This window comes from Tachysurus fulvidraco, chromosome 19, assembly GCF_022655615.1.
Source record: "Tachysurus fulvidraco isolate hzauxx_2018 chromosome 19, HZAU_PFXX_2.0, whole genome shotgun sequence".
Taxonomy (NCBI): domain Eukaryota; kingdom Metazoa; phylum Chordata; class Actinopteri; order Siluriformes; family Bagridae; genus Tachysurus; species Tachysurus fulvidraco.
In genome coordinates this window covers 15680850-15691885 of record NC_062536.1, presented here as the reverse complement: position 1 = coordinate 15691885, position 11036 = coordinate 15680850, and the positions used below count along the sequence as shown (strand labels likewise).

At 42.8% G+C, this 11036-nt stretch overlaps 1 protein-coding gene across 5 annotated transcripts in view; it reads left to right on the top strand.

Moving 5' to 3' along the window:
• The first annotated feature begins 641 nt into the window (after window positions 1–641).
• Window positions 642–11036, top strand: part of tmtc1 (transmembrane O-mannosyltransferase targeting cadherins 1) — a 37978-nt gene continuing 27583 nt past the window's right edge. The window contains exons 1-4 of one of the 5 annotated variants that reach the window (XM_027151529.2): window positions 642–1360; window positions 3517–3694; window positions 9455–9528; window positions 9632–9808. In XM_027151529.2, coding sequence (XP_027007330.1) covers window positions 1059–1360; window positions 3517–3694; window positions 9455–9528; window positions 9632–9808 — 731 coding nt within the window. In that variant the 5' untranslated portion in view covers window positions 642–1058. Of the gene's footprint in view, window positions 1361–3516; window positions 3695–8559; window positions 8641–9454; window positions 9529–9631; window positions 9809–11036 lie in introns of those variants that run through there. The other 4 variants (XM_027151530.2, XM_027151528.2, XM_027151532.2 and 1 more) reach the window with 4 other exon arrangements.

The window sequence follows — 11036 nt, the reverse complement described above, 5'->3', positions numbered from 1 at the left end:
CTCACAACTGGAGCTGGTACATCTCTTGATGCTTCAGGATCCTCACCGTGTTGTCGTCTTCTCACTGAAGGTCTGAAATCTTCATGACAGAACACAACTGGAGCTGGTACGTCACCGGATGCCTCGGGATGGGTAGAAAAAGAATAGCAACTGAAAAAATTAGTGTACCAAGATACTAGATAACCAGATAATAATGTGCATTTGATCAGAGGAAGTATGACGTTCTCCACCATGAAGACTCCCCAGTGTCAGAGAGCTAATAGTTTTATATCCCATTGTGACAAACTGCTTGAACTGGAGACTCATTTATCTATCCACCATATATATATACAGTGTATGTTGTTACTATTGAGATGATATGTGCAATGTGAACAAGTGTAAATTAAACCTTAAGGGAAACTCCAATGTTCTTTAGAGGAATCTGGACAAACAGAGAAATGTTCAAACACTTGTGTTGAATGAAAGAGATATTATGTAGAAGAATGGTACAGTATGAATTGCCTTTCAGCTGCTGTAATGAAATACAAACTGTTAATAAGAAAAATAATGCACGTTTTAATGATTAATGATCATCATTAATGCAAAATCCTTCTGACCAATAAGATTTAAGCATTTTCCCCGCACGTGGTGTAAACAAAATGACACAGATGAAACTTCACCAGTATTAAAATTAAAATATTAAAATATGCCATGGTCGTTTTATTGCTTATTTATAAGTAGAAAACAAATCAAAAACAATACCATACCGATTTTTTTTTTCCAATATCGAAAAAATGACTGACAAAAGACAAGTGAATCGGTGAATCAAAACATGGTGTCGAATTCCATCGGTTCAGAAGAATCGAATAAGTACGAAGTGAGTCGTGAAGTCAATCAGCACTGCGCATGCGCAGAGAGGCGGCATTCTGGCTTTTTCTGCGCCGACACAGCGCTTCTGTTCTCAGTGTATCTACGCGTCCTTATCGTGTGTAAGTGTCTGTGAGTCCCGGTAAGGAGATGGCACTAGGTGTGTGTTTACGGTGTGAGCGTCTCGGGCGCTGTGTGCGGAGAGGAGCGACATGACCGGCGGCAGCAGCAGCAGCAGCAGCAGAAGGAGCCGCGGGTCCGGAGCTGAGACGCGGCCGAGCTTCGTGCCCGTGCTGCTCGCTCACAGCGCGCTGATCGCCGCGTGCGCGCTCTGCTACTCCAACTCGCTATGGGGGGAGTTCGTGCACGACGATGTATGGGCCATAGTGAACAATCCGGACGTGAGGCCCGGCTCCAGCATGCGCAGCATCTTCACCAACGACTTCTGGGGCAAACGGATGGCCGACAACACGAGCCACAAGTCTTACCGTCCGCTCTGCGTGCTCACCTTCAAGTGAGTCCGTCCTCGTTCGCGCAACTTGTAGAACAGATGTGTGGCTTTGAACATCTGTCGGAAAGCAAATCTGCAGCGTGTTGCTGATAACTTAGTGCTTTAACATTTAAATACTTTTCTGTATCAATGCAGTTCTGCAGCAGTTCACTTTTTTCCCAGCAAACTTTTTTTTCTGCGACCAGAATAAAGACACGTCCCTGAAGACACAGTTATATTATAAATCTGATCCAGTTATACAAATATTAATCCCTGTTATAGAATATGCACGATCTCATCTACATCATTTCCGTTCAGGTATCATTTTAACCATCACACTGTCTTGCTTATCATCACAGATTTCACTATTAGGATCAACAGGCTAACATTTTGTGTGTTTTGTTTTTTGTTTTGTTTTTTGCGCATGCAATTTCCCCCGATGTCTGAAAAAGTTTGACATACTGCTTGGGTCGGGTCTGATCTGATCTGATCGATTTCTATAGGGTTTGCTGCATTTATCCACAGTAGATTAGATACCCAGACTCCAGTGTTGTTGTGGCTCAGCTCCTGGGTGTGTTTATATCATGTATATGTATGAAGACAGAGTGTGTTTGTTATTGCTTCACTGTTTATTACTAGTCCAGTGTTCAGTATTAGATCTTTAATGTTGAGGTTTGGGAGAATAAAAAGCTTGATATTCTACATAACACTTTTTATAAGATGTAACTTTTGAAGTGCTTTTGAGACCTTTGTGCTCCTTTTTCCCTGCTAGGTCTCACAATTTCAGACTCACAGTTTTAAAATCCTCTTTATCTTTTCATTGGTATTCGGTTCAGGATATTTTCGTTGGCCGTGCAGGGCCTCGGATCGTTAAAACGTGTCTTGATGATGAGATGAAATTTTAATTGTGTGTAATGTGTGCGCTGGGGCTGCATCAGTCCATTCTTGTTTCCTTCAATGATGTGTAATAGCCCTGTGCCTTTTCCAGTGAGGCAGCTCCATATCACGATGCTCCCACCACCATGCTTCACTGTGGTATGAATGCTTTTAGACCTGTGTTTCCATGTACTTTTGTTTTAGCAGAGGAGTTTGTGTAGGTCCATTGTGTAGGAGCAGAGATGATTGTGGTGCAGCTCATTGTTTGTCGTAATGGTTGTTCCTGGTCTAAACCTATTCCATCCGCCTGTTCCCGTGGTGATCCAGTGGCAGGGTCTCGCACTCTCAGTGCCGCAGATCGGGTTCGATTCCCGGACAGGGAACCAACACAACCACTGACTTTAACTTTGAGTGCTTGTCCCAAGCCTGGATAAAATAAAATGGAAGGTGTGAAATGTTTGTGGATGTTCTGCTGTGGTGATCCTGAAACAACAAACCCGTTCTAACAGCCTGTGTGTGTGTGTGTGTCTGTGTGTGTCTGTGTGTGTTCCTATCTGACTGTGTGTTTGTTTGAGCCTGTCAGTGTTTCTGGGTTAGCTGTGTGCTTGTGTGTGTGGATGTGTGTGAGAGAGCACTCCTATGTGTGTTTGTGTTTCTGTGTTTGCTGTATGTCTGTCTGAGTCTGTGTTTGTCTGTCTCACTGTGTGTGTGTGTGTGTGTGTGTTTTCTCTAGTTAATTTAATTCATTATGTGTATTTGTGCATCGATTAGTTGCAGCTTGTGTTCAGAGTATGGAGACAGAGTTCAGCAAACGGTGTCTTTACAAAACGTCAGAATTGCTGTCCTGTACTGCATGAAACACACACACAAACACACACAAACATGCACACACACACACACAGGCCTCAGATTCACATCAGTGTTGCTTTCCCTTGTTATACTGCTGTCATTTAGTATTAGTCTCTCTCTGTCTGTCTTTGTGTTATTCTCTCCTGCTGTCTCTCACTTGTTCTTTCTCGCTCTCGCTCTCTCTCTCCCTTTCTTTCTTTTTCTTTCTCTTACAACCCTTGTAGACCAGCTGCTGATGTTCATGCTTTCACACATTTCATATCACATGGAAGGTGTTTGGTGAACACAAAGTGCCACATTTCTTGTGTTTGCTTTTTACTGCTAATTGTTCCAGACCCTCACTGCTGCTTCTGTCTGACCTCGACATCATTTTTACTATTTTCTCTCTCTCTCTTTCTCTCTCTTTCTCTCTCACTCTTTTGCACTAATACGAGTCTTGTTTTTTCTGTGTGCAGGATGAACATTGTACTGGGTGGCATGACTCCGTTTTATTTCCACGTGGTAAACGTGTGCCTGCACTGCGCCGTCACTGCCCTTCTGATGCACACGTGCAAACATTACGTGTTCAGAGACGCACGTCTGGCCTTCCTCACTGCGCTTCTCTTCGCCGTTCATCCAATCCACACCGAAGCAGTGAGTAAAAAAACTTCAGTCTTTGTACCATCGCGTTTACGCCCCAGAGTCTGTGTACGCCCCAGAGTCTGTGTACGCCCCAGAGTCTGTGTACGCCCCAGAGTCTGTGTACGCCCCAGAGTCTGTGTACGCCCCAGAGTCTGTGTACGCCCCAGAGTCTGTGTACGCCCCAGAGTCTGTGTACGCCCCAGAGTCTGTGTACGCCCCAGAGTCTGTGTACGCCCCAGAGTCTGTGTACGCCCCAGAGTCTGTGTACGCCCCAGAGTCTGTGTACGCCCCAGTGTCTGTTTGTACCTCAACTTTTGTGCCTCAGTATTTTTTTTTCTCCAGTGTTTCTGCTACACTGCTTGTATTTCTTTATTCATTGTATATCTGAATGTATTTGCACTCACATGAATTCACTGAAATCCTTCAAACCTTTTTGGCTAGAGAGAAAAATCGAAGACGAAAAGAGATTCCTGCTTCTTGTTGTTTTGATTGATCAAGCAGAAATTTAATTAATGTTGGCCTTGAAGGAAAAGGTTTTCCTTAAGAGGAAGCAGTGCTCTCTCTCTCTCTTTCTCTCTTTCACTTTCTGCACCCTGATGATCTAAAAGCTCTTCAATATGCCACAAATCGAGACATGACACTAAATCATGTCTGGCGGTTGAGCTTCTGCCAGGTGAAAACCTGTTTTGTTGTTGAGCTTCAGCACACACCCTCCTGCTCTTTACCTCAGACCTGTCAAAGGTTTATCTTTCGATCGGGAGCCGTTACGCTGACACCAGATGGGCGCCGGCAGACTAACCGCATCGTTTTACACTAGCGTGGGGTTACACAGATGAAAAGACTGCTTTTAGCCATGCCCAGCTCTCCCTCTGGAGAATGTGCTGGACCTGACCCACACCCTGCTGTCCAGCTGTCTCTCTTCCAGTCTGTTCTGCTCGAGCACATGATGATGTCATTGCAGAGGAGAGGAGAGCAGAGGAGAGGAGTGTAGGCTCTGGCAGTAACGTTAGCGCTTGTGTAGAAGAGAGGTGTGGTCGAGGCGCTCAACTTATTTCATTTGTATTTCATTTATTCACTTGAGTTTATCTACGTAGTAGAGTCAGTGTGCACTAGTGCTACAATCAGTAATATTCAGTGTTCCCAGTGTTGAGTTTCTATAGTATAAAGACTGAGGTGTGTGTGTGTGTGTGTGTGTGGTGTGTATCTGAACCACAGTGAGGGTGTGTATGACTTGTCATGTAATTAAACATCAGCTGTGACTTGTCTAAGATTAGTTACAGGGATTATTCACTCTGTAATGTTGGTTTAAAGTGATTTCATGTTATAGAACTAAATAATTGTGACTAAAAAATAATGCTGAATTTGATCCTGAGCTTTACCGTACAATCCTGTTGCAGAAATCTCTCACAATGGACTGAGTGGAGACCCAGGAATGTCTCTGGCATAGGATCCACTAACAAAGTGAATATAAACTGCACTAAAACAGCTGTGTGTGTGTGTGTGTGTGTGTGTGTGTGTGTGTGTGTGTGTGTGTGTGTGTGTGTGTGTGTGTGTGTGTGTGTGTGTGTGTGTGTGTGTGTGTGTGTGTGAGAGAGAGAGTTGAAGTGAGACACAGTTCACCAGTGTCTCTAGATATTTAAATTTTGTGTGCCATCTTTGTGCGTGTGTGTTCGTGTGTGTCTGCGAGTGTGTCTGCGAGTGTGTCTGCGAGTGTGTCTGCGAGTGTGTCTGCGAGTGTGTCTGCGAGTGTGTCTGCGAGTGTGTCTGCGAGTGTGCCTGCGAGTGTGCCTGCGAGTGTGCCTGCGAGTGTGCCTGCGAGTGTGCCTGCGAGTGTGTCTGCGTCTGTGCCTGCGAGTGTGTCTGCGTCTGTGCCTGCGAGTGTGTCTGCGTCTGTGCCTGCGAGTGTGTCTGCGTCTGTGCCTGCGAGTGTGTCTGCGTCTGTGCCTGCGAGTGTGTCTGCGTCTGTGTCTGCGTGCGTGCGCGTGCGTGTGTGCATGCTCAGTCACACGTCTCTCATACAGGGGTTGGGTTGAAGTGCAGCTGCTCTGCTAGTTAAATTCCTACAGAATTAGGTAATTGGCTGAAATAAAAAGCTCAAGTATTTTAGATCACCAAACACAAATCCCACCAGACCAGACGTGTGTTTGTGTATCTGCATCATTGTGTGGAGTCTGTGTATCTGTGTGTGGGTCTGTGTGTGCGGTTTGTGTGTATTTGTTTGTATGTTTGTTTTTGTTTGCTTGTCTGTGTCTTTGTATCTGTGTGTGTCAGTCCAACTCTGTTTTTGTGTGTGTGTGTGTGTCTCTCTCTCTCTCTCTCCTCTCTGTCTATATCAATGTCTTCTAGTGAGTTTTAAGTCTGTGCCTCTTTTTGAGTTTGTGTATTTGTGTCTCTGTCTGAGTATTTCTCTCTCTCTCTCTCTCTTCATGTATCTCTGAGTGTCTCCCTTTATGTGGGTCTCTCGGAGTGTGTGTGTGTGTGATGCTCTGACACACCATCCAAGTTGCCACCCCCCTCCCCTTGTGCCCCTATAAGCTACAGGAAACGGTTGGAATATTAATGTGTCTATAACTCAGGACTATTGCTGAATTCCTCCAAGCAGGATAAATCTGTTTCGACGTCTCTCTTATTCCTGCTTCCTTAGTAGCTGCAGAGAGCTGGCATTGTGCTTTAATCCTTAAGATTTGACTTAGTTTCTGTATGACATGATATAAGATCACTAACTACAGGAGGTTTAGTTCATCATTGTGTAAGACCATGCAGAGTTTTATGTCTTTTCTTTTCAGTCCCCTAATGAAAAACTAACATAGCGTAGCCTGCAATGACTTAAAGCAAACAATTCACTAAACAAGCGTCTCTGCTTGTGGGCCTGGCGAGGTTTATATCCACACACACACAAAAAAAACACTGTCATTTTCAGCTTTAAACAAAGGTTGTGCATGTATACCCTCAGTGGTTTTTAGGATTTTGATTATGTAAATCTTCTTAAATATAAATGATTTTTTAATGGATTAATAAATGATGATAAGAGTGAAGTGTGGTGTGTCTTTAAGGTCATTAGCTCTGTAGGTACAAGATGCTGGTTATATGCTGAGCACACTGTGTATACACAGCAGTGTGTGGGGAGTTTCCCGTGTGTGTGTGTGTGTGAGAGTGAGTGAGTGTATTTATGCAGTGTGTGCGTGTACATTTGTGTGTGTGCTTGAGTGTGTACATGTACATGTGGATTTGTGTGATTGAGTATGAGCTTGTACTTGTGTGTGTACATGTGCATTTGTGTGTGTGTGTGTGTGTGTGTGTGAGAGAGAGAGAGAGCGCTCGTGTGTGCGCGCGCCTGAGCGCCTGCCTGCTTGCATGTGGAATCCAGACTGAAAGCGGGGGATGGGGTTTCCAAGCCCTCCAGATGTTGGGAGTGGAGAGAGTATTTTGAGAGCATTTAAATGTTCACGTCTATAACAGAGGGACATACAAATATGGAAAGAACTATGAAGAAAACAACAAAGAGGGAGAGAACGAGAGAACGAGGACAAAGATGAAAGGAGATGAAGAGGAAAAGAAGCAGACAGGGATGTTCTTTCTCCTCTCATTTCCCTCTTCATCCTCACACATATGCCAGTCCAACTCCTTCTGAAGAGAAAGATTAAATAGAGTCACAGTGTCTCCCTTAAGCCATGATTTCTCTCCAGCTTCTTCACACACGCTACATACTTATAAATATAAACCAAAAAATAATCAATAAAAATGTTTGGAAACTATATTAAATGTGTAAAGGTTACATGGGAAAAAATAACTAAATAAAGAACAAATTTTTTCTTAGTAGAAAAGAAAAAGGTTCAGCCTTATTGCCCTCAGCATCACTATAGATGATGTTGCTATGGTGAAAGACGTTGTCATGGTGAAGGTGAAGCAGCTTCATAGAGTTTTCAAGGACAATTATATAAAACTCTATTGGAAACCGCTGTAGGTTTGTTTAAATAATACACAGAAGCTAGAATGTCCTATAATATAATATTAAAAATATTGTATAATAAATTTATTTATATATATAATTATTTTAATTTAATATATATAATTTATTTATATATAATAAATTATATATATAATCACAGAAATTGTTTAATCATTCATAAACTCCGTTATTTTCCGTTGAACCGTTTCACTTCTCAGTTTATTTCTTATAAGACTCAAGTTAATAGGCACAAGGCACAACAAAATGACAAAATCCTCCAACAAAGCAAAAAAGAAAATAAGGAAATGATCCCTGTTCAAAAGCACAACTTTAGGTATTAATATCATGTATTACGTCCTTTAGCAGCAATGATGGCATGAAGTCTTTTGTAATAATTGTGCATGAGACCCTTAATTCCCTCTGGTGTAGCTGCACATTCTTCTTCTTGAAATGTCAAGTTCCTGTAAATTTTTTGGTTGTCTTGCACAAACTGTACGTTTGAGATCTCCCCAAAGTGGCTCAATGATACTGAGGACAGGAGACTGTGATGTCCTCCAGAACCTTCACCTTTTTCTGCTGTAGCCATTGGAGGGCCAGCCTTGCCTTGTGCTTTAAATCACTGTCATGTTGGAACAGCCGAGATCACCCCATGCACAGCTTTATTGTAGAATGCAAATTGTCTGCCAGTATTTTCTGATAACATGCTGCATTCATCTTGCCATCAGTTTTTACTGACTTCCCCATGCCACTGGAGCTCATACAGCCCCAAAACATAAGAGATCCACCAGCAGGCTTTACAGTAGGGATGGTCTACTTTTCACCATAGACCTTGTTGACTCCTATAAAAACATAGTGTTTATGGTGGTGACTAAAGTTTAATTTGGTTTCATCACTCCAAGTGACTGAAGATCCTGTGACACTTGTCTAGATGCTGTCTGGTATACAGAAGGATGGACTTTTCATGCCAAGGGAGCAGTGATGACTTTCTCCTGGCAACTGGACCATGCAGGTTATTTGTGTTCAAGTACCTCATTATTGAGCTCCTTGAAACAACACCACCACTTTTTTCCATAGCGGCCTGTATTTCTCTTCAAGTTGTTTGTGGGTTTTTCTTTGAGTCCCAAACAATTCTTCACACAGTAGTGGGTGAAATCTTTCTTGGTCAACCTGACTGTGGCTTAGAATCAACAGAACCTCTTGTTTTCCACCTCTTTATCAGTCTGAACAGAACTGACTGGCATTTTCAAGTGTTGAGATCTTTTTATATCCTTTTCCTGCTTTATAAAGTTCATCTACCTTATTACTCAGTTCCATTGGCAGTTAACTTTGTTTTCCCCCTGGTGCAGTATCCAGCCAAGTCAGAGCATCACCTCATGAGCTGAGAAACTCACTGACTATTTATTTATGCACAGACACTAATTACAATCACAAAGAGTCACAGGTATGGAAACGTCCCTTTAATATCCATTTAAACCTCTGTGTGCCAACCTGTGTGTTTGTAATGTGGCCAAACATTCTAGGAAATGTACATTTTGATCAGGTTTGTTAAGGTGATTTCAGTTATCATTAGGTTTTGAAAAGGAGTCAAACTACTATGTGATAATTAATAACTTTATGTGACCCCTACACTTAGATGAGAAAACATTATTTTGCATTATCAGACATATTTTCCAAATAAATGGCAATGTTTAACTATTTCTTTCAGGGTGTGCAAACTTTTGAGCACAACTATTATTTTTTGGATTTCTAAGAAAAATAATTGATAATGAATAGGCAAAAACATTTTGTTAAATTGATGGTGTGTGTGTGTGTGTGTGTTACAGGTGTCAGGAATTGTTGGGAGAGCAGATGTTCTGGCCTGTATGTTGTTTCTTTTAGCCTTTCTCTCCTATATTAGGTAAGAATCTCTCCATCTCCTACTCTGTCCTAGCTCTAGATTCCACGTCTCTTAAGGCTTCTATGTTTGGCTGCTCTGATTGATTTGTGTGTGTGTGTTTCAGGAGTGTGTCAGCGTGCAGCGAGTCCGACTGCTTCCCTTCCATGGCGTCTCCGTGCTCTCTGGCGCTCTGTGTGCTCCTGGGCACCAGCTCCATGCTGGTTAAAGAGACTGGTGTCACCGTGTTCGGCGTGTGTGTGCTGTACGACGGCCTGGTGCTCTGCCGCAAACCTCTCGTCTCGTAGGTGAACGCTGAGCGTGTTTCTCGGGTCCGTGCGTTAATGAAGTCTCCCGGAGAGGTGTTGATCTGAGCGTAGCCTGGCGGCAGCTGGCAAAGGCATGGGTGTTCATGCATGTCAGCAGAAGCGCTGTGTGTGTGCATGCTGCTTCCAGGCTGGTGCTCGCACACTCCGAGGCAGAGACTAGCAAATAAACCATTTATCACGGCCACGCTAGCATGAGATTAGATGAAAGAGCACTAAAGCCTAAAAAGCTAAAGGCAGTTGAACAATAAAATTGTTTGATCCATTATATTACAAGTTATCACCAGTGAGTGACACGATACGAGTGATGTGAAGGCAAATTAACACACACACACACACACACACACACACAATTTCAGGTGTTTCTGTTATATTTAGAGAACATACAGAATGTCTGTGGCTTCACCTACTGATGAAGGCAAAAGATGATGGGATTGTTCATGCTCTCTATCTATCTATCTATCTATCTATCTATCTATCTATCTATCTATCTATAAATGCTCAGACAGACTGAGCACACGACGAGCCTTGTTTTTTTTTTTTTAGCTGGATGTGGAAGAAATCGTTCGGACGACAATCACATCGTGTTTCATCTAAATATCGATCACAGTAAACTCCTCAATCACAAAGAATCATTGAAACCAACTGATACTGTTATCTTTCCTTTCATGTCATTTATGACTTTATTCATACATTTCCAATAATGCAGCTCAGCCACTGCAGCGTCTCAGCTACTACAGACCCGTACTAAAACATCCTGCTGTTATAATAGGACACTGTTACCGTTGTCTAATAAAACTAGTCGTATTTGTTGGGTTTTTTCATTGATTGAATGATTTTATACGAGTAAACGTTCTTAAGAATGATTAACAAACACGTTTGTAAATCCTAACCCATCATTCTCAATTTTAAAAAGAGACTCTCGGTTTGCGATGACGTCACAGACATGATGTATGTCCTCGGCGCCCGACCTTCCGGGAAAGGACTGAAGTGTTTATGCAGGGTTCGACTGAAGGGGCTCAGCAAAGCGATCGCTCATATGCTTTCAGTCCTCTTCCTGCTAGATGAGCAATAAATTACCACTTGCCGTCCGTCAGACTGAACCATGGACAGTATGAGCAGCTTCATCCTTTCATGGGCAGAGAGCAAGAGAGCATAAAGGAACGGGGTGAAGTGCGCTGAGGGAAGAGAGTGTGTTTCTGAATG